The sequence below is a fragment of the Euphorbia lathyris genome, chromosome 4 (genome assembly GCF_963576675.1).
Source record: "Euphorbia lathyris chromosome 4, ddEupLath1.1, whole genome shotgun sequence".
Classification (NCBI taxonomy): domain Eukaryota; kingdom Viridiplantae; phylum Streptophyta; class Magnoliopsida; order Malpighiales; family Euphorbiaceae; genus Euphorbia; species Euphorbia lathyris.
Genome location: NC_088913.1, coordinates 74,799,252 through 74,823,613, shown reverse-complemented (window position 1 = coordinate 74,823,613; position 24,362 = coordinate 74,799,252). Strand labels below are relative to the sequence as shown.

The 24,362-nt window shown below is 34.0% G+C and overlaps 2 protein-coding genes across 2 annotated transcripts; both read left to right on the top strand.

Moving 5' to 3' along the window:
- The first annotated feature begins 7,264 nt into the window (after positions 1-7,264).
- On the top strand, positions 7,265-8,036 carry LOC136227390 (17.8 kDa class I heat shock protein-like). The gene has a single exon (XM_066016040.1). It carries the CDS (start codon positions 7,286-7,288, stop codon positions 7,877-7,879), a length of 594 nt encoding a protein of 197 aa, XP_065872112.1. The 5' UTR covers positions 7,265-7,285; the 3' UTR covers positions 7,880-8,036.
- Positions 8,037-19,524: 11,488 nt separating this feature from the next.
- Positions 19,525-20,320, top strand: LOC136227497 (17.8 kDa class I heat shock protein-like). Its single transcript, XM_066016184.1, has one exon. The coding sequence runs from the start codon at positions 19,672-19,674 to the stop codon at positions 20,146-20,148; it is 477 nt and encodes a 158-aa protein (XP_065872256.1). The 5' UTR covers positions 19,525-19,671; the 3' UTR covers positions 20,149-20,320.
- Positions 20,321-24,362: the final 4,042 nt, after the last annotated feature.

Genomic DNA, 24,362 nt, shown 5'->3' with positions numbered 1-24,362 from the left:
TAATTTGTAAATTCAAATTTAAACACCACTCTCTATCTTGTTCATGGTTGTTTTTTTTCCTACGGTTTTTTATTTTTAATGGTAACCATTTTTTATAATTCAATTTGAAAGAAAATTCATTTACATTTGAACCTCTCATTTTCTTGTTAATTTCTTTTATTCCCAATTTCATTTATTTATTGTTGTTTTTATGTAAATCAAGTTCATTTATTTAAGGCAAAATCAGAATTGTTTTCTGTTTCTTCATTCATGAAGTTTTGCTTCTACCGGACTTTTTACAATGAATGATTTTACAATGGTGGATTGTCAGTTTTTGCTGACATAAAAATATTCAGAAACAACAAAACAAATTCTATAATTCACCATTATTCCTACTTTCACTTATTTTTGTTTATAAAATAAAACAGTTGCAACCGTTTGAGTGATTAAAACAAATTTTTTTCATCCAATTTGACATTTTAAGAATATCTTTTTAAATATTGGAAAGTTGGAAATAATTTTCACTTTCTTGACTAAAATGTAACTAACCCATGTAAAAATGACATTAACTTAATAAATATCATCACTTTAATAAGACTTTAATTCATTTTATTTTACATTAACTCTTATTAAATGGTTGGATATAGTTCCAAATTGTCAATTTATTTGTCATAAATTAAATCTGAAAGTAGATTATATTCTAAACATAGTGTATAATCAAAAATTATTTTTAAAGCTATATGAATAATCTTAACAATTAATTTTGAAATTATAAATTATATTTAGATTATAAAGATTTTCCTGATATGATTTCATAACCAATAAATTAAAATTGAAAAATTGATCTAACCATTTAAATAAAAGTTCAACTTAACTAATAAATTTGAAATATAACAATTTCCAACACTATATTTAGAACAGAACACATTATATTCCAAGTATAATTTATAATTTTGGAAAATATGTTTTCTATTTCAATGAATTACATCTCGAATATAATTTGATAATTATATCGAGATATAAAAAAAATGGTATAAAAATCTAATTTTCCTGATAAATTATGTGTAATAGAAAGTTTGTATTTCTAATATAAATTCACGAATTTATTAGAATTTCAAATATAATCAGTTAAAGCTAAAAAAAAATGCTCGGACAAAAATGGGTATCTACAAATCTCTTTCTGCTCAATAAGGTGAAAGGCTTCCAGAACCTTATCATTTCCCAATATGGGAAACGTTTTATTAGAAAGAGCTTTATCCAGATCCACAAGGTCCTGTTTGAATAAATCTTTATAGAAATTAAGGGCCAAGTGACGAATATCCTCATCCTCATAAACCCAATTTCCATTCGGATCTTTGATAGCATCAATCTGATTCTTCTGCCTTCTAATAACAGTAGAAAGATGGAAATATCTGGTATTGCGATCTCCATCTTTAATCCAAGCTTTCCTAGATTTCTGAAACCAAAGTAACTCTTCCTGCCTTAGCACAACTTCCAATTCCTTCTGGAGGGATCTAAGAAGACCCATCCAAACTATGATCAAACCTAACCTCCAAAATAAGGTGGATGCGTTCAATCCTGCTCAAAATTTTGTTCTTTCTTCTGATAATATGGCCAAAGATGTTTTTATTCCAACCCACCACATTACTTCTAAAGCCCTCAGCAGCTTGTAAAACATTAGAATGAGGCTTCCAATTATCTTGAACAAAGTTTTTAAACTCAGGGTGAGATTCCCAAGCCACCTGGTACCTAAAAGGTCAATCCCCTCTAAGACGATGGCCTCTCACCAGTTTGACTAAGATAGGATAGTGATCAGAGTGACGGAAAGGGAGATTTAACACAGTCACCTCAGGAAATCTACTTTGAGCCAAAATGTTCGTATAAACTTTGTCTAACCGAACAAAAGTACTATTACATTTCCAAGTATACTTATGACCAGCGGCACCCAGATCCGACAGCCCACACAAATCCATACCCTGTTTATGATTGAGACACCGATTCACACAGTGATTACCACCCCCTCTTTGATTGCTCATAGGAGCAATATCATTAAAATCACCAGCCACAAACCAAGCATCCGCCATACTTGTACTCATAGTGTATAGAACCTCCCACAGCCGTTTATGATTGGCCAGGACATGATCAGCATACACAACAGTGATAAAGAAGGGTTTGTTACCAGGGTAGATAACTTTACTATGAATAAATTGTTTATCCATACTAACTATATCAAAATGAACACGATCAGGCTTCCAAAAAAGCCAAATCACTCCAGCCCGGCCAGTAGCCTCCGATCTAACACACTTCCAATTTCTAAACATTCTAACCACTTCATCAGCTTTAGCTCCACTGATCTTAGTTTCCAGTAAAACAAAACAAGAAGGGTTAAACTGTTTAATTAAATCTTTAACATGGATACGGGTAGCCTTGCTAGCCTCTCCTCTAACATTCCAAACAAACAAATCCATTAAAAAGGAAGACTACTGACCCTAGGCCCAATACCCTAAACCAGATACTTATTAGGGACTCCTAAGAGCCTAGAAGAGGTACCTGCAGGCCCCCTCTTTTCCAAAAACTCCAAAGAGTTTTGGTTATTTTTATGATTACCCTTAGGTGTTTTCATATTCATCTTATTGACACCCATAGCTTTTCCATTTATAGGCTCAACACAAATTTTAGGGTTACTAACCTCTTTGTACTTCTCTTTCACTTGTGAGGCCTGGGCCTAGGAGGAAACCTGGACTTCTTCTTTGGATTCAAAGAGAGGATTAACTGCCTCCACATTATTACCTGCCAGCTCAGCAGATTTTAAACCCGACATGCTCAACTCAAGATGCTCGTTAGAGTAGTCAGAGTCTTGTTCATCCTCAATAGTTAGAGCCCCAAATCTAGATCCTGAACTGATGACCGCAGCATCACTAGTACCTTCTTTCTCCTTCGGACATGACCTCTCCTTATTTCCAGGATCATTTTGAATCAGAATAGTATCCTTAATAATGTCAGGAGGACGATTCTGCACGACAGACGTATGAGCCCTTCTTCTTCCCGTCCTCTTAGCGGCCATCCAAGGGTCGAAATTCCTCCCATCCCCTTGAATCTCCTCTTCTCTAGCCTTAACAACTTCAACCACCTCTTCAACCACTTTCTTCCTTTTAGAACAACCCTCGTAAGTATGCCCAAACATACCACACTCATAACAAATGTTATGGATTCCTTCATATTCAATAAAATAAACTGTATTCTGTAAACAGAATTTAGACAAAAGAGGTTTAGCAGGGTCAATATCGATACAAACTCTTGCAAACTTACCTCTAACTGCCCCAATGGTAGTTTTGTCCACATGGTGAACTTTGCCAACAAGCCCACCAATCTTTTTAAGAAAACTTTCATTATAATATTCGATTGGAAGACTCGGGAATCTCACCCAAGTTAGAATTATATTCACCGAACAATCATGTGGATTAAAGTTAGGGACCCATGGCCTTAATGCCAGAACATGATTAGAGATAATATAAGGCCCCCCATTAATCACAACATTATAATCTTCAGCCTGGGTAAATTTAATTACATAATAATCATTTTCCAAGTCAGTGATACTGACTTTTCCTTTTTTAGCCCACTGCGCCTGGATTCTCTGGGCAAAATATAGTTAAAACTAATTCTTTTTCCAAGCACCGTCACTATTAAAGACAACTTCCATTTGGCCCAGAGGTTACGTTTATCAGCCGAAGAAAGCCGAATCACAGGACATAGAGGATCATGCTGTTCCCTATCCTCTACATCTGAGTCAGAAAAAACCTCATCCAAATCACCCTCCATTAGGCTTTCATTTAATAATGGCTCCTCTTCGACAACTCCCATAACCGTATCTTTCCACGAAATTTTCCCCAAACGTTGTTCAAAATTATTTTTAATTGCCCAATTACTCTCTGTCCTCGAAACCATATTGGCAACAGAAGGGGCCTTGACCGTCGTCGCATCCAAATTGTCAAGATTTTCCCCATCAACCATGGATACCACAGAATTAACGTCACTGAATTGCACTTGCTTAACCCCCGCGCCTACTGCTACATCCACCCCCGATCCTACCGCCAACAGGCTGCCCGCCCCCTGGGCGAACAACACGCCCCCCTGCCTACTGCCCATGCTCTCCGTCGAGCCTACCCTCACGCCAGCCGCCCCTATACTGCGCACCCCCTGGCCGCAAGCCACGCCCCCCTGCCGATCCTCCCGCCTGGACTCCCCTCCCTGACCACACAACCCGCCCCCTGCCTCAACTCTCCCCTTGCCTCCCCCTCATCCCCATACCCAGATCCATAGATCCCGCCCCTCCATATCCCTGCCGATCCCCTACCTCCTGCCTCCCTCTCCCCTTCCGCCCCAGATCCGAAGATCCCGCCCCTCCCAATCCCTGCCGCTCCCCTATCTCCCATCTCCCTCTCCCCTTCCGCCCCCAAATCCACCCCACAGCCCAATCCCCCAGCCAGATTCGGCCGCTCGCCCACCTTCCGTGCCTGCCCACCGCCTAGCACCGCCCGATCATTCTCCCTTGACTGCACGCTCTCCCTTGCTCGTTCTTTCATTACGCTCGTTTAAAATTAATGTTTTCTAATTAGTCTCAAAAGTAAAGGATGAGAGATTCTTTATAAGTTAACCTTTGTCGATTTGCAAATATTTATTTTGTTAATATAAATATATAATTGATTGTAATCAAAACTTAACGATAAAATATTTCGTTTTATAAACTTCATACACTTCTATTTATCCACTTTTAAAGCATATACTTATATTTACAAATAAAAGAAACACAATTTTTTTTTAACTTCTTCCTTCTAACATTCAACCATTAATTAACCCATTTTATACTATCAAATTCAACTTTTCTCCAGAAAAAAAATAAAAAATAATAGAAAAGAAACCCATACTCCAATAGAAGGCAGCAGAAGCTTGGAGATAATTCGTCGATCACCCTACACGTAGCTTTATGGTCCTACTTGTCTGCCCGAGTGGATCCACCACATGTATGAGTAAATATTTTTTGTTGGACAAATTTTATACTTAAATTCTAGGAGTAAGGTTAAAATTTCCGAAATTTTATTGAAATTTGAGGATTTTATAAATTGAATCTTCAAAATTACATTGAATAATTTTCATAGATAACAATAAAAAAAAACATATTGCGGATCCAGGATTTGAGGGAGGGGGGCAAAACTCTATGTAAAATTTTTTTAAACTAATATTTGTAGCCAAGAGCAAAAATATCCTTAACGTTTTGGGTCAGGAGCAATTTTACCCCTAATGTTTGTAGTTAAGAGCAATTTTACCCTAAACGTTGATAAATTGGATCAATTTCAGACACTATTATAACATACAGTCATTTGTTTGCTTTATTTTGCATCAATTGCATATCAATTTGTTCTAAAAAAAGGATATAATGTTTTTTGTAATTTAATAATAAAATTGAAGATTAATATTTATAAATGCGGTGAATTTTTTGAATTTTTTTGTCTAATTCGTACAAAAGACAGTATATTTTTAATATTTTTTTCTAATTTTTTTTCACATCCCAACATATGTTGGTGATTTGTTACTGATAAAATAACACATGTGTGAAGTGTAGATGACAAGATTAATGACCCAGAAAACAGTTTGATGAATTATTTTTCAAATTGACCCAATTTATCAATATTAGGGGTAAAACTGTTTTTGGTTTCCAACATTAGGGATAAAATTGCACAATTTTAGACGTTAGGGGTAAAATCGCTCTTGACCCAAAATGTTAGAGATATTTTTGCACATTAATCTTTCTTTTTGGATTAATTTTTTTTTAGGGGGAGGGGCAAATGCCCCTTTGACCTCCTACATCCACCACTGTGTATAATAAAATATATAAAATAAAATTTACATTCTACCAAAGTATATATTATGAATAAGTATTTATTAAATAGTCTTTTTTTTTTTTAATCGGATTATCAAATAGCCTTCTTTTTGAAAAAAAAAAATTCAGATTATCAAATAGTCTATTCATCATGAAAAGATGTAAAAAAATTTGGTTCTTCCAATCTAATATAATTTCGTTGGTGTCATATAATTTGGTTGGTGTCAATATTAATCGGGTTTTTGGTCCAAATATTAATAAGTTTTATAAGAAATAATAATAACTACTTATTTTTTTTAACTATAACTTTTTAATTCAAACGATTTCTTGATATATTATCAGAGTTTTGTAATTAAAATAGTTGAAAGTTTAACAACCAAATTTATTAACCTAATTTATTGGTTAAATTTTAATGTCAAAATAAACATTGTGTATATATTTAAATTAATTCAATTGGAAGTTTTTACACTTTCGTGTTTTTTTCATTCTATATACTTTTTTTTCATCTAATATGAGTATTTTCCTAATAAAAAATAATTTTAGAAAATTAAGTGATAGAAAAAGGGTTGTCTGGTGCACAACGCATTTCTGCTAAGCTAACGAGGGTTCGGGAAAGGGTCCTATCACAAAAATATACTGGGACGAGTCTTTCTCTACTAATTTTTTTGACAAGAGACCGCTCCTTAGACTCTAATCCGTGACCTATTGATCATATGACAACAACGTTTACCATTGCGCCAAGACTCGCCCTTCAAAAAATTGAGTGATGTTTCTAAAATAATTAATTATGCCCATTTATCTTTTACAAAAATAAAAATAAAATTTAGCACATTTATGCGTTAGGAAATGTTAGAGGAAAGTATATTAAAAATAGGTTTAATACATCATTCGTTCCTGAACTTGTCCAAAAAGGTTGATTGGTTCCGTGAACTTTTATAGTGTCCCGATAGCCTTTCAACTTATATAAAATGTTCAGCTAGCTCCCTGAACTTACACAAAATGTAATCAATTGATAACTCGGTTGCAAAAAGTAAGTTAAATATGGAAGATGTACTGTACATGTCTTAAAAAAAGTAAAACGACCAACATCGAAAGTATATAGTTTTAATATTAGTGATGACAAATTTTATAGTTGAACAAGTAATAACTTCATTTTAAATTTATTTTTGAATTAAGTAATATTTTAATATGTGTGCAATACATCTTTCGTATTTAGTTTACTTTTTTTTTTACAATCAAGTGGTTAATTGATTACATTTTAGATAAGTTCAAGACTAAAAATATTTTATTTAAGTTAAGGGGCTATTGAGATATATTGAAAATTAAGGGGCAATTAAGTTTTTGTACAGGATACATGTACTGGATATTTCTCTCACATTCGAGAAAGATCTGGGTGCCTCCATCTTCTTGAAGCATCAAGAAAATTGTATGGAAATCCTATCATCTTCTTTCCTTTCCTATAAATACCTCTTTCCCATCTCCACTCTCCAACCCAAAGAAGAGAATCAGAGATCAGCAAAGTATCCAGTTTCAGCAACTAAGAAATCAAATATCATTCCGAGCATCTTCGGCGGCCGGAGAAGCAACATCTTCAATCCATTCTCTCTCGACGTCTGGGATCCCTTCCAGGGCTTCCCGATGGGGTCCCCAGTCCCTCGGTCGGAGATATCGAACGAAACAACGGCGTTTGCAAACACAAGAATAGACTGGAAGGAGACACCGGAGGCTCACATATTTAAAGCAGATCTTCCAGGATTGAAGAAAGAAGAAGTGAAAGTGGAGGTTGAAGAAGGTCAGGTTTTACAGATAAGTGGAGAGAGAAGCAGAGATAAAGAAGAAAAGAATGATAAATGGCATAGAGTTGAAAGATCCAGTGGAAAATTCTTGAGGCGGTTCAGGCTGCCGGAAAATGCAAAGGTTGATCAGGTTAAGGCAAGTATGGAGAACGGAGTTTTGACGGTTACAGTGCCTAAAGAGGAAGTTAAGAAACCTGAGGTTAAGTCCATTGATATATCTGGCTAATTAATTAACCATATGTGGTTATATGCTTTGTGTTGCAGATCGAATAAGTCTAATGTGAGTTTGATGTATGAGTTTTGTGTAATGGTCTCAATTTGGAGTTTGTTTCTAATGTATCCTCTGTTTTCTTCTTAATAAAATCAAGAGCTTTTTCTTCTTATCTTCTTTTCTTCTTCTGATGTGCACCATCTTTTTTCTTTTTCTTTTTCTTTTTTTTTTTTTTTTTTTTGAGAATTATTCTTAATATTTTTTTTTATGCATAGAGAGAATAATATAGACTAAGGTTTGCCTAACCATTGAGGTTGGACGTCCAAGATCCTTATCTTACGAAGCTATTAAATTAGTCGTCATTAGATTGTTATCAGCAATCCCCTAAAGAATTAAAGCTAATGTACATCAAGAGTTGAGAGTATCTAACATGGTTTATATTCTCAAATGGACGTCCAACTAAAAGAGTCCACTTATATTTACTTTCATTCCACTTAGAACACCTTTATTAGAACACCTTTATTTCAATTTGTTTCTCAGATTCTCAACATCGTGTTCACCATTCCAAACCATTTATAAAGAGAGATTATGTTTCGGTCAACCTTTAAAGACGACTTCAAACCGATAAATGCGAAGATATACGACAACTGTTATCACATTTATGACAAAATGCAATAAATTTTACAAATGCGGTAATAATGGAAGAAAATGACAAATGCGATAAATTTCACAAACGCGACAATAATAGAAGAAAATTGAAAAAAATGGTGGAAAATTATGGAAAATTGAGAAAGTTGAAACGGTAACATTACAGATAAAGAAGAGGCAAGACCTGTCGCATTTATGACGAAATACGATAAATTTCACAAATGCAACAATAATAGAAGAAAATGAAGAAAGAGACAAGACCTGTCGCATTTGTGACGAAATACGATAAATTTCACAAATGCGATAATAATGGAAGAAAATGAAGAAAGAGACAAGACCTATCGTATTTGTGACGAAATACGATAAATTTCACAAATGCGACAATAATGGAAGAAAATGGAGGAAAATGGTGAAAAATTAACATTACCGATGAAGAAAGAGGCAAGATCAATGAGAAAAGCAAACGTATAAACTAAAAACATGAGGAAGATGAACCTAAGAAGAAGAAGAAGAGACAAGAAGAAGAAGAAGAAGAAGAAGGATCGAAGAACTAAGGATAATTTTGTCTAAAGTTGATGAAAGTGTCTAATTCGGTGAGATGGAAACAAAATAGGTAAGATATATAAATAGATCTTTTAATTGGGTTAGATTTGTAATTAGCCATTTTCAAATTTAGCTCTCTACTAAACACACCAACCAAGTAATATAACTCTTTAAAATATATAGCTATCAAAGTGATATAAATCTTTAAAATATATAGCTATTCATTTTCATTAAATTTAATTCATTTGGCTTGTTATTTTTATTTGGGTAAATTCCAAAAAAAACCCATGTGGTTTGATGTTGTTCTAAAAAAATCCTTGTGGTTTGTTATTACAAAAAAAGGATTGTGGTTTGCACCGTTACCCGAAAAACGAAAAATGGCTTAACACCGTTAAAGTGCTGACGTGGCACATGGGTAAAACGGGAAAATCAATTTTATTTTTTTATTTTTTTCCCTCTTCTCTCTCCCCCTTCTTCCTTCCTCCTCCTCCTTCTTCTTCTTCTTCTTCTTCTTCTTCTTCTTCTTCTTTTTTATTTTTTTCCCTCTTCTCTCTCCCCCTTCTTCCTCCCTCATCCTCCTCCTCCTTCTTCTTCTTCATCTTCTCTCCTCTTCCTTCTTCTTCCTTCTTCTTCTCCCCTCCTCCATTCTTCTTCTTCTTCTTCCTCCCTCTTCTTCTTCCTTTTTTTTCTTTCTTCTTTCAAGTTTCGGAAATTTCCAGATTTCCGACCCCATCCATGAAAACCGAATCACCGACTGCACTCACTTTTTCCAGATTTCCATTCCATTCCCCTCTCTCTCTCTCCCTCTCTCTACATAGTCATCAAACTTGTTATTCCTGTTTGTTTGATTTCAACAGTTCCATTACCATATATACATACGCATTCATAATGCTTTTCTTCCCCCATTTTTGAATAATTCCAAAAACCATACGCAGGCATACTACCACTTGAAATGATACCACATTTCTTTATTTGTTTTCTACTTTCCATCATCTTCTTCCTGCTTTCTTTCTCTATTGCCCACTCAGAGCTTCAAACTTTGTCTCTCCGCTTCAACGCCCTCTCTGGTCCGGTCCCTTGCTGATATCGGCAATCTTGCTTCTTTACGCAATTTGTACTTGCAGGGCAACTTTTTCACTGGGGAAATTCTTGTGTTTATATTCAATTTGCACAACTTGGTAAGACTTAATCTGGCTAATAATAACTTCGCTGGTCCCATTTCCCCTGATTTTAATAAATTGAAAAGATTAGCAACTCTTTATTTGGAGTAGGAGAGAAGAAGGAAGAAGAAAGAAGAGGAGAGAAGAAGAAGAAGGAAGGGGAGAGAAGAAGGAAGAAGGAGGAAGAAGAAAGAGGAAGGAGGAGGAGAAGGAGGAAGGAAGAAGAGGAGAGAGAGAGGGAAAAAAATAAAAAAATAAAAAAAATTCGAATTTCCTACTTTACTCCTGTGCCACGTCAGCACTTTAACGATGTTAAGCCATTTTCTGTTTTTCGGGTAACGGCGCAAACCACAGTCTTTTTTTTTGTAATAACAAACCACAAGGGTTTTTTGAAACAACATCAAACCACAAGGGTTTTTTTTTGGAATTTACTTTTTTTATTTTTATTAATTCATTCTATTTCTTCTTTGTTTTTTTTTTCTACTTTTTTTAATTTATTCACCTTTTAATGATAAAATAATTTAATAGAGTTAAATAGTTAGTATGGTTGTAGTATTTCTCACTTGCGTTTTTCTTGACTTTCCTAAATTTTTCTCCTCCCCCTTCTTTTTATTTGTTCTCCTTCCTCTTCTCTTGTTCAAACACTCATTTTTCGTTTATTAATATATTGCGGGTTTGTCAGTTCTTGGGCCACGGGTGCTCACCCTGCCCAAGTTCTGTCTCGTCCCAATTTCTATAAAAAAAAAGGTTGTAGAATCAAATAGCTAGTATAGTTAGAATAAAACATAAATTGAACTAGTGAAAATTGGCAAACTAATATTATATATTATTTTAGAAAGTTAAATAACTAGTTAGTATTGGAAATGCTCCAAACATGCTTTTGTTTCAACGCCAGCTACCAGGCTAAGTATGGACAAAAATACTCTCTAGTATTTGGATATACAACACCTTTTCAAGTTAATAAATTTGGAGCATTCCAAGCCTTTCGCACCCTCATTATATTGTTGGGTAAATTACACCTATACCCATTAAACTTTATCCATTTTAATATTGTGGTCATATTAAGAATAGTTAAATTCGAAGAGTTAATGATATTCTAAGAGAGTGAATTTTTAGGTGTTTGGTTAGGACAAGGCATGAATTTTTATGGAAAGAATGATATTTATGTGTTGTTTAGTTAGGAGAGATAATACATTTTTTAAGAGAGAGAGCCCTACTTTTTTTTTAGAGAGAGTTCTAAAAAAGTGATTTTGGAAAATAAAAAATGTGGTTTCATGGTAATGTTGACAACTTTAATTTTTGAATATTTTCATTTTGAGGTCGTTAACGGTCATTTTGAGAGTTAGTTAAAGTTGAGTTGTCACCGTTGTTAAGAAGTGTAAAGTTTAGTGGTTAGACCATTAAAAATTGAAGTTCAATAGCCACAATTTTAAAATGGGCAAAGTTACCGGAAGTCGCTTTACGAGTCATTAAATTGTTATCAGGAGTCCCTTTAAGAGTTAAAGCGCTTGGCAGAAGTTTGGGATCAGAGTGGAAGTGTATGCATTAAGTCTGTAGATACCCATTTTTGTCCGAACCAATTTTTAAGTTTTTAATAAATTTCACTCAAAATTTGAACAATTCATGAATTATCCAGAATATATGGTATAATCTCGAAAATAATTTATTGTGAAAAAATTGTGCTATTAAGGCTAATTTGTCATATTTCAGTATAAATCGATAAAAATATCGAATTATATTCAAAATGCGACTTAATAGAATTAAGGTATAATTTTAACCTTTTATGAATTTTATTCGAGATATGTTCCTCGTATTTTAATTGAATTTGCTTGAATCCAAGTTATAATCAATTAAGGTTCAGATGTCAACCAATCAGATTAATATCTCAATGTTTATTATTTGTCGTAAATGATATTTGAAAGCATCTATAATCTAAATTGCGAATTATGATGTAATATCACATATTAAAGTTAATATTAACTTTGATTATGATTAACATTATAATTAAACGTTTAGAATATAGTTGATTTCTAAATAACGAATTATGACAAATGGATTCAAAAATTGAAAAGTCAATAAATTAAGGACAATTGAACGTTTAAGATACCCATTTACAGTAATTTTGACGGATCCAAAGATCTGCTCGTCAATGTTTAAGATACCCATGAACTCTCACTTTAAAATTGAAGACAATTTTTATGTTCCCGAAAAGCAAGTTCAAGTGACTGAGTTATCTCATTGCGGTACAAGTCCAACAAATCGGAAGTTCGGAGAATTATTCGAAGCACGGGTAATTGTCAGTTCAAGTTCGATTCCAAAGCATGGGTAATTATCAGTTCAAGTCTAATTCCAAAGCACGGGTAATTGTCAGTTCAAGTCCGATATATTCCCAAAGCACGAGTAACTATCAGTTCAAGACTAATAAATTTCAAAGCCCAGGATTTTGTCCGTACAAGTCCAACGGAGTTTGCTCGGGTCAGAATTGATTCAAATTCAAGCCGGATCCACATCAAACTCGGGTCAGAAATAATTCAAATTCAGTCTGAGTACACATCAAAGTTCGGGTCATAAATTATTCAATCCAGGTCCACGTCAAATTCGGATCAGAATTCAGTCCAGCAACGTAAGTCTGCAAAAAAAAAATCACAATTACGGGGACCAAATGACATTTTTGCCAAAAAGCTCAATAATTCAGCCGATTTGATCAGAGGCTTTTCCACAGTGAACAGATGCAAGTGGGCATAGGCAAATAGACGGAGGGTTACAGTGGGAAATAGAAAAAATGATGAAACTCAATAATTCACAGGAAATTTTCACTATAAATTGCAGAGGTTCATCACTGTAAAGGGGGGAAACGCTGTAATAGGGAGAAAACACAATATAAGGGCTTTTTTTTCTTCAAGGGGGAGAGGTAGATATAGAGAGCAGGAGATCAAATGTAACAGATCAAGTATATCAATACAAAGTCACTTCTTCATTGGGTTTCTCATTTTCTTATTATCATCCCTTTATTTTTAAAGCATTTTACCAGTCGCAACAAACCTCCACCACCTACCATCAAATCGTTAGATCTGAACAGAATAAAACCGATAAAACGAGACAAAAAGAAATAACAGAAACGTGAAGGAAAATAAGAATATAAAAATAGAAACGACCAAAGCGGAGGCGTTTTACCGGAACTAAACTCAAATCGGTGGAGGACGTCTTCAGTTTCTCCACCGTCTCGCCGCCGCCAAAAAGGACGTTACCTCCGCCGCTTCCGGTGTTGAGTGTACTGCCGAAGATGATGGAAGGCGGAGGAGGCCTTGATCAACGTTCTCGCTGGTTCCCGACTTCGAAAAAAGAAAGGAGGAAAGAGTAAAGGGAGAGTCGACCAAAAATGAAGCCGCCATGAAGGAGGCCGAGCTCTGGCTTCGTGAAAAGGCAAGAGGAAGAAGAAAATGAAGTGAGGGTAAGAGAGATCTAATTTAGGTTTTAACACATGTTTTTAGATTAGGATTAAAATGAAACTTGTTTTAACTTTGGGTTTTTTTTTTATGCTTTAATTACTATTTTGGGCTTAACAGCACTTGCCAATTCGATTTTTGCTTAGGTCCACTAAACTTTATACCTTGATGCTTTAATTAATTATTGATGTCTTAAGTTTAAAATTTATTTATGTGATCATTAGTTTAGTTTGTTCATGGTTTTAATTAATTTAAGGGTGATTCAATTAGTCTCTAGGTTTAGATTAATTTTATTAATGACTTTTAGATTGATTAGTTTATTTTTTATTAGCATAGTTTAGTATATCCTAATTAATTGAATTTCTATAATAAATTGCCTTTCATGTCTGTTAGCCTAATCGTTAATATTCGTAATTTTATTCGTAATTAAATGTTTCCGTTTTTCTACGTATATATATTTTATGCATACCCACATGATATGCGTAAATTTATATAAAAACAAGTTGATTCAAAATGTTATTTTGGATCCCTCGAAAAAGTCTAAATCAAAATTAATTTAATTCAAGCTCGAGTCAATAAAATTAATAAAAATTAATTCAAATTGATGTGAAAACGTCATTTGAATTCATAATATATCCAAAACATTTTGGACCTAAATTTATATTTGTTATTCATTGTATATGTGATATACGAATGACAAATTGAATTTCAATTCGTAAAATACAAATTACGTGTATGTCATACACGTAGTCCCAAAATAAAAAATGAACCAATTCAAAATGTTATTTCGAATCAATAGAAAATAAATCAAATTCATTCGGATTGATGTGAAAACATCATTCGAACTCATAAACTAAATTAATTCGGATCGATGTGAAAACGTCATTCGAATTCATAATCATATCAATTCGGATCAATGTGAAAACGTCATCCGAATTCATAACTAAATTAATTCGGATTGATGTGAAAACGTCATCCGGATTCAAAACTAAATTAATTCGGATCGATGTGGAAACGTCGTTCGAATTTATAACCAAAGTAATTCTAATCGATGTGAAAACGTCATTAGAATTCAATACTAAACCCAATGCCCAAAATCCACGAGTGCCTGGTTTATATCGACAATTCAAAGCAATATGAATAGCAAACACATAATATCACAATAGTACTGATACGTCGGGCGGGGTAGGGTGAGATCACATCTCTTCCCTACACGTAACCGGAAAAACGAACTTTGAATCTCTCCGAAGATCGTCCTTATCAAAACCAAACCATACAGAGTCAATCCAAACAGATAGGGCGACCAATCACGACCGCGCATATATTTCCAAGTGATGATTGGTGGCGACTCGAAACTAACACACGAGAAAAGCGGATCGAGCCGGCCACGCACCCCGACCTGCGTAAAAACCGGAAGCCAGGGTGCGACAAAGTCTATAATTATTATCACGACCGTCAAATTTCATTTGGGGAATGACTCAAGACAAATATGCCTAACAGACTAAGATAAATGGTTCTGGGACAAAACGCCCATTTTGCTGTTCATCGGGACTTACGGGACAAGTCGGTAGGCATTGGGATAATCACATGTGCCATCGTGCACAAAGTAGCCATGCAACAGATGCAACGAGCTCGTGCTTGCTGCTGGGGCCAATTTGGCCAAGAGATAGCCCCTATAGTGTGGCTTGTACAAACTTGAGGTCCAGGGACGGTGGACATTACTATGTTCCATTGAACACTCACATTCTACAATGGGTGTTAATGGATTCCAAATGCATCCATATTTGGTATGTAGATCCTTGGGATAGGTCTTAAAAGATTCCAAAAGCATCCATATTTGGTATGTAGATCCTTGGGATGGGCGTTAAATGATTCCAAATGCATCCATATTTGGTATGTAGATCATTGGAGTCATTATGGACCTATGATATTTGGGAAGTGCGGGAAAAATATTAAGGGTATGGTGGAAAGTTACATGCCCGCGCTAGAGCCAACATGCCTGAATATAAGCTAACAGGCAGGATTAGCCACATTTCGTGCGGGGAAAATGAGGAGCAGACCCATAAGCTAATAAGAGCTGCGAGGAAAAACTGAGAGCTGCGAGAAACTTCGCCAAGTGAACTTCAAGTCTGCGAGCTACGGGACCCGAATGTTCCAAACGGGCCTAGAGTGTGCCAGAACGGGCCAAAATTGTCTAGGGGGCAGTGCACATTGCTATATTCCATTGAGCACTCACATTCCACAGTGGGTGTTAAAAGATTCCAAATACATGCATATTTGGTATGTAGATCCTTGGGGGTCATTATGGACCTATAGTATTGGGAAGTGCGGAAAAAATTTTAAAAGAAAGAAAAATTGCCATGGTGGAAAGTTTGCCGGCCCGCATGCAAGCCAACGGGCAGGATTAACCTCGGTTCGTGCGGGGAAAATGAACAGCAGGCCTAGAACTTGCTAAGAGCTATGAGGAAAGGCTGAGAGTTGCAAGAAACTTCGCCAAGTGAACCTCAGGTCTGCGAGCTACGGGCCCATAATGTTCGAAATGGGCCCGGAGTGTGCAAGAATCTACTGATTGGGTCCGGAGTATGCTAAAACAAGCTAGAAAACTTCTAAGAGCATCTAAAAATTGCCCCAAGTCTTCTTTCTCTAGACTTTTCTAGTCTTTTAAGTGTTATAAATATCTAGAATGATCTTAGGAAGGATTTGTAGCCTATAAATATGAGTGTATGGCTCATTTGTGAGTATCCGCTAAAAGTGTGAGATACTTGACAAGTTGAGTACCTTAGAAAAATTCTTTGTAAGTTAACCTTTGTAGAACATTTTTTTTTTAATAATAAAGAATGTTTCCTCACTTAGACTTTGTGTCTTAGAGAGATTCTTTGTAAGTTAACCTTTGTCGATTTGTAAATATTTATTTTGTTAAAATAAAAATATAATTGATTGTAATCAAAACTTAACGATAAAATATTTTGTTTTAGAAACTTCATACACTTCTATTTATCCTCTTTTAAAGCATATACTTATATTTACAAATAAAAGAAACACAATTTTTTTTAACTTCTTTCTTCTAACATTCAACCATTAATTAACCCATTTTATACTATCAAATTCAACTTTTCTCAAAAAAAAAAAAATAAAAAATAGGGAAAAGTACGAAAAAAATGTCTGTGATTTACCCAATTTGCAAACAGAGACATGTGGTTTAAAAGTTTACAAATAAAGGTCTGTAGTATGTTTTATTTACAAAACAAAGTATTACAATTACACATTTAAGTTCTGATTACAACCAAAGACTTTTTTCTCTAAAAAAATTATTCTTACATATCAGCAAAACACAACCTCCGAAAAAAACAACTTTCTAAATCGAAACAATAAATAATATGGTGAAATTTTACGTTTTTTTACTAATCTGTCAGTTTATGAACTAAATTGATATTTAAGTTCATTTTACACGGTTGCAATTTGATTTTGTGATCTGTATTTTGTCAATATATAAATGTAATTGAAAAAAATAAAAAAAATGCTCTTATTGTTATCAATTATTTAAAAGCTTAATTTTAAATACTTTGTTTTGTAAAAAAAGTATACCACATATCTTTATTTGCAAACAAGACAAACCACGAACATTTTTTTTCATATTTTGCCCTAAAAAATAATAGAAAAGAAACCCATACTCCAATAGAAGGCAGCAGAAGCTTGGAGATAATTCATCGATCACCCTACACGTAGCTTTATGGTCATACTTGTCTGCCCGAGTGGATCCACATGTATGAGTAAAGAATTTTTGTTGGACAAATTTTATAGTTAAATTCTAGGAGTAAGATTAAAATCTCCGAAATTTTATTGAAATTTGAGGATTTTATAAATTGAATCTTCAAAATTACATTGAATAATTTTCATAGATAACAATAAAAAAAAAACATATTGTATAATCAGTGGCGGATCCAGGATTTGAGGGAGAGGGGCAAAACTTTATGTAAAATTTTTTTAAACTAATGTTTGTAGCCAAGAGTAAAAATACCCCTAACGTTTTGGGTCAGGAGCAATTTTACCCCTAACGTCTAAAATGGTGCAATTTTACCTCTAATGTTTGTAACCAAGAGCAATTTTATCCCAAACGTTGATAAATTGGATCAATTTCAGACACTATTATAATATACAGTCATTTTTTTGCTTTATTTTGCATCAATTGCATATCAATTTGTTCTAAAAAAAAGGATATAATGTTTTTTGTAATTTAATAATAAAATTGGAGATTAATATTTATAAATTCAGTGAATTTTTTCAAATTTTTGTCTAATTCGTACAAAAGACATTATATTTTTAATATTTTTTTCACATCTCAATATATGTTTGTGATTTGTTGCTGATAAAATAACGCATGTGTGAAGTGTAGATGACAAGATTCATGACCAAGAAGACAGTTTGATGAATTATTTCTCAAATTGACCCAATTTATCAACGTTAGGGGTAAAACTGCTTTTGACTTCTAACATTAGGGATAAAATCGCACCATTTTAGATGTTAGGGGTAAAATTGCTCTTGACCCAAAACGTTTGGGATACTTTTTGCACATTAACCCTTATTTTTAGACTAAATTTTTTTTAGGGGGGAATGCCCCTTTGACCCCTACATCCGCCACTGCGTATAATAAAATATATAAAATAAAATTTACGTTCTAGCAAAGTATATATTATGAATAAGTAATAAGTTTTATAAGAAATAATAATAATAACTATTTGATTCAAAAAAAAAAATAATAATGATAACTATTTATTTTTTTTAACTATCAATTTAATTTGTAATTAAAATAGTTGAAAGTTTAACAACCTAATTTATTAACCTAATTTATTGATTAAATTTTAATGCATGTCAAAATAAACATTGGTGTATATATTTAAATTAATTCAACTGGAAGTTTTACAGTTGCCTGTTTTTTTTCGTTCTGTATACTTTTTTTTCCCTTCTAATATGAGTATTTTCCTAATTAAAAAAATAATTTTAGAAAATTAAGTGATAGAAAAGGGTTGTCTGGTGCACAACATATTTCCGCTATGAGGGTCTGGGAAAGGATCCCACCATAAGAATGTACTCGGACGAGTCTTTCCCTATCAATTTTTTTGACAAGGGACCGCTCCTTAGACTCTAATACGTGACCTATCGATCATATGACAACAACGTTTACCATTACGCCAAGCCTTGTCCTTAAAAAAATTGAGTGATGTTTCTAAAATAATTAATTATGCCCATTTATCTTTTACAAAAATAAAAATAAAATTTAGCCTATTTATGCGTTAGGAAATGTTAGAGGAAAGTATATTAAAAATAGGTTTAATACATCATTCGTTTCTGAACTTGTCCAAAAAAGTTGATTGGTTCCGTGAACTTTTATAGTGTTCCGATAGCCTTTCAACTTATATAAAATATTCAGCTAGCTCCATGAACTTACACAAAATGTAATCAATTGATAACTCGGTTGCAAAAAGTAAGTTAAATATGGAAGATGTATTGTACACGTCTTAAAAAAAGTAAAACGACCAAGATCGAAAGTATATAGTTTTAATATTAGTGATGACAAATTTTATAGTTGAACAAGTAATAACTTCATTTTTAATTTATTTTTGAATTAAATAATAATATTTTAAGATGAGTGTAATACACCTTTCATATTTAATTTACTTTTTTTTTACAATAAAGTGGTTAATTGATTAAATTTTAGATAAGTTCAAAACTAACTGAATATTTTATTTAAGTTAAGGGGCTATTGAGATATATTGAAAATTAAGGGGCAATTAAGTTTTTGTACAGGATACATGTACTGGATATTTCTCTCACATTCGAGAAAGATCTGGGTGCCTCCATCTTCTTGAAGCATCAAGAAAATTGTATGGAAATCCTATCATCTCCTTTCCTTTCCTATAAATACCTCTTTCCCGTCTCCACTCTCTAACCCAAAGAAGAGAATCAGAGATCAGTAAAGTATCCAGTTTCAGCAACTAATTAAGAAATCAAAATGTCGATCATTCCGAGCATCTTTGGCGGCCGGAGAAGCAACATCTTCGACCCATTCTCTCTCGACGTCTGGGATCCCTTCCAGGGTTTCCCGATGGAGTCCCTAGTCCCTCGATCGGAGCTATCGAACGAAACAACGGCGTTTGCAAACACAAGAATAGACTGGAAGGAGACACCGGAGGCCCACGTATTCAAAGCAGATCTTCCAGGATTGAAGAAAGAAGAAGTGAAAGTGGAGGTTGAAGAAGGTCAGGTTTTACAGATAAGTGGAGAGAGAAGCAGAGATAAAGAAGAAAAGAATGATAAATGGCATAGAGTTGAAAGATCCAGTGGAAAATTCTTGAGGCGGTTCAGGCTGCCGGAAAATGCAAAGGTTGATGAGGTGAAGGCGAGTATGGAGAATGGAGTTTTGACAGTTACTGTTCCTAAAGAGGAAGTCAAGAAACCTGATGTTAAGGCCATTGACATATCTGGCTAATTAACCCTGCTTAATGTCCTGTATATGGGTTGTGTTGCAGAATAACTTTAATGAGTTTGATGTGTTTTGTTGTATGGGTTTTGTGTAATGGTTTCAATTTGGAGCTTGCCTTTAATGTAATGTTGAGTTTGCTTCTCTTTCTTCTTTAATAAAATCAACAGCTTTTTTTCTAGTCTTTTTTCATTTCTTCTGTGATTTGTAATTGTATCCTCTTTTAAAATCTTCCTATTATGAAAACTTTTTGTAACTAGAAACAAAATGTACAACTTTTTGTAAGATCAAAATAGTAAATAATATGACTCTTCGGAATATAAGATGAGTCTTCCAAAATATGTTTTCGTAGGATAAGATGAATTTGAATAATTTGAGTACGGAAAAGTCATACACAAACCTCTAAAATGTGTTTTTGCATAGAACAACCAAAACAACATGCATAAAATAATTTCAAAAATATATCTATATCATGTGATATTTTGCCAATATCATGATGATTTTTTTAAATGCAGAGTATTCTACGATTTCTTAATTTAGTAACTTAAGAAAAATAATTGTAGATTATGGTTTGTGTGAGGTACCTTAAGCAGGTTTGTGTAATGTACCAAATATACCTTTTAAGGCTTTTAAACCTTTTCTAATTCTAATTTAGAGGACTGTACTTTCTATACCGTCTATATTAGAACCGTCCATATTAGACCTTACAGATGTGTCTCGTCTTAGATAAAAGATCTGAATCTAAATAGAATTTGAATCCGAGTTTGAAACATCCGGTCTAAGACTTTCGTACATTCCGAACATATAATATTGATGACCCGCGAAGCCAAACCGGGCCGAATTCATTACACGGGCCCAGTCCATACTTAGATCCATAGTCTAAGATGGGATGGGACCCGAATAGAGGAAGCGGGTGAAGTGAGTAACCGCCCCGAATTTCTAAATGGAGCAATAAAACTCACACTCAGGACAAACGATACCACGTTTGTTGCCACGAAAGCCACGAGAGGGGGCATGACCTAAAAAGGAGTAACCGCCCTCGGAACATGGCCTGGAAGGGGTAACCGCCCTCGACGGTTACTTAAGAACACTTATAAAAAACCCTAAGGCCAAAGGGGGAAAGGTACATTCACATTTTTCCCACAATACTATTATCAATTTACCAACCCTCCTACACAATACTATTCAATTTACCAACCCTCCTACAAAAACTGACTTGATCGTCGGAGAGTTTTCCCGGAGATCCTGTCTCCGGTTCTGTTTTGCAGGTAACTACGGCGGAGATCATCAAATCGGATCCAGCAAGTTATTAAATATTCATCGACTCTTATTAGAAGCCCACACATGCATTCACAGACTTTCGCAACAGTCCGAACATATAATATCCGTCGACTCTTATTAGAATCCCACACATGTATTCACAGACTTTCGCACAGTTCCAACAGATAATATTCGACTCTTATTAGAAATTCATACATGCATTTTAAGTTTATGGTCCAATGATTTACACATGCATTTTAAGTTTATGGTCCAACTCTCCAAAGAGTAAACTCATGCATTTTAAGTCTATCACAAAGTGTTGGGCTTGGTCCAAATACAATTTATGAAAAAAGCCTTGTCTTTGTTTTTTTAGGATGGAAAGTATCCCACATTGCTTTCAAAGCACTTGGTAGAGATACTTATTAAGCACGTCCTCACATGCTTGGGGTGTGCCCCAAGAGGTACCCACTTTTGTGAAAGGGTGAGGACCTACCTCTTGGTTGACCACCACGCGCCGCCGCCGCCGTCTATCCATCTGAACCGGATTGGGTTGGGTTGGTGTGGTGTAAATACTATATTTTTTTATTGAAAAATTAATAATATTTATTATTATTATTATTTTATTAAATTCGTTTTTATTTTTTTATTTAATTTAATAGTCTCTGATTTAGGTGCTGTTTGATAAAACTGAAAATTAAGTGCTGAAAATATAAGTACTGAATTTTAAGTTCTGAATATTATAAGTACTGAAAGTATTAAATGATTTAACTTTTATAAAAATATTAGTTGATAATGTTTAACTTAAAATGTTAAGTTAAATATTTTGACTTATCAAAATAAATGTTTTTTAACTTAATTAATTAATTTAAGTGGTGGAGAAACAATCGTTATCAAACGCACTTAAATTAAATAAGTGTTTAACATTTTAATATAAGTAATTAAATGCTTTATCAAACAAGGTCTTAGTCTTTTCTGAACGTTATTTAACGTCTCTTTTCCTGAACGTGTCTATCTCACTACCCAGTCTTCCTCCACCTTTCTGATTTTCCTCCCACTTTATTCTCTACTGAATCAGAGCTCAACTGCTCTTTTTCTTAGTATAAATAGGTGAGAGATAGACTGGTTTTCGATACAATTAATTTCATTCATTCTGTATTTCGAAACTGAGCAAATTGAGAGTGTAGACAGAAACGATTTTGTACGGTTGCAATACAAAATCGTATTGCAATTTTCCGGCAGTTCCGTGAACGTCTTAAAGAAAGCGACATTGTCCGCGACTCTGCTCATTTATTTTTTGTTCGGTATCCTGCTGTTTTTATATTCAAGTACCAACATAAAGCTTTGGTTCCAACTCTTTGGTTCGAACTCGCAACTTAGGAATGGATAAACTTAGGAATGTATAAAAGTATCCTTATGGTATTTGGATATGCGACCCGTGTACCCTATGAACTAGTGGTGTTTACAACTTTTGGTGCCAAATATGTATAAATAACACTCCATTAGAGTTTTTGTTACTTTCTAATTTTGAGGGGGTAAATTTTTTTTATTAATTAATAAAACTGTAATGAAAATGATATTTTCCATATATAAAAATAAGTGCAAATAGGAAAAGAGATGTAGGTGGGCCATGATTCGTAAAGTAAATTTTTTTTCTAACCTTAGGATGCAGCTGGGCAGACGCGCGCGACTTCCACCAATGTCTGCATGTGCTCCAATCTCTAATTGCTTTCTGACTTAACAAATTTAATAGGTAAAATTACTGATGTCTCACCAATAGTTGCATGTGCTCCAATCTCTAATTGCTTCCTAACTTAATAAATTTAATAGGTAAAATTATTTTGTAACCAAATGAAGTAACAGACTATAATCAGTAACATGTTTCATAGTGGTTGATTACAAACAAATTTACTAAATAACAAATAAGGTTGCTCCACTAAGGTTTCTCTAAGATTCAGGATAATCAATAAAATCCCTTATAAATGAAAGTCACTTCTCATGTTACTATTTCAGACCATTTTTTAGTCTACTGAACTTCTTCCACCTTCCTTCTCGCATCATTGTTTTTCCTTATCGATTGTAGTCAAATTTCTCGTCGTCCCGGAAAGATATAGACTTATTTTCTTTGAATTTGCATTTTTACCTTTTTCATTATGTTCATCTTTTGTGTTTTTCTCTTTTAGTTTGGTAAACATAATATGATTCAAAATATATAATATCATTTCCTAGATATCCAAATTCCTCCAATAGTGAGGAAGTAGAAACTATGGATTTTAAAGTAACTAAAAAACGAGTAGTTAAACACCCTACCTAAGGATTATAAATATGCCATCCGACATGACTATTAAGCAAGTCAGTATAGAATACCTCTAGCTACAAAAAGTATCATTCCTAATTCCTCCATCTAGATCCAGGATGTACCTCCCACAGAAGTAAATTCCCCTAGACCCTTTTTTGCTTTTATTACTAGTGTCTCCAAGTCCCTTTATCCTTTTTTTCTTCATTTTCCACTACTATAGTCTGCAATAATACCAATGATGTTTCACATGCCATCTTAAATCTACCTCTTGCGATAGCTTTTTCTTTGTCTTTAGGTATTTGTAAGGCGGTGTGCTTTATCAAGATGACTGCGATAGCTTTTCCTTTGTCTGTAGGTACTTCTAAGGTGATGTGCTTTATCAAGATGATGGCTTCTGATTGAGATTAAGACGACCTTCCTATAATTATGTTATAAACTAGAGCGTTATCAATGATTTCATACTTAGAACAAGTTTACTAGTTATTATTTGGATGTTATTCTGAAAAGTAAATTGTTACTAACCATTAAAATGGTTGTTAGTTTCTTTGGTAAGTTACCAAAGATAACAACAAAACATTGTTTCTTCTGCTAAAATCCAAAACCAAGAAATTTTTGGAAGTTTTGTGCCACGTGAAGCGCTAATGCGCTTGCATCTTGTGCGTGCATT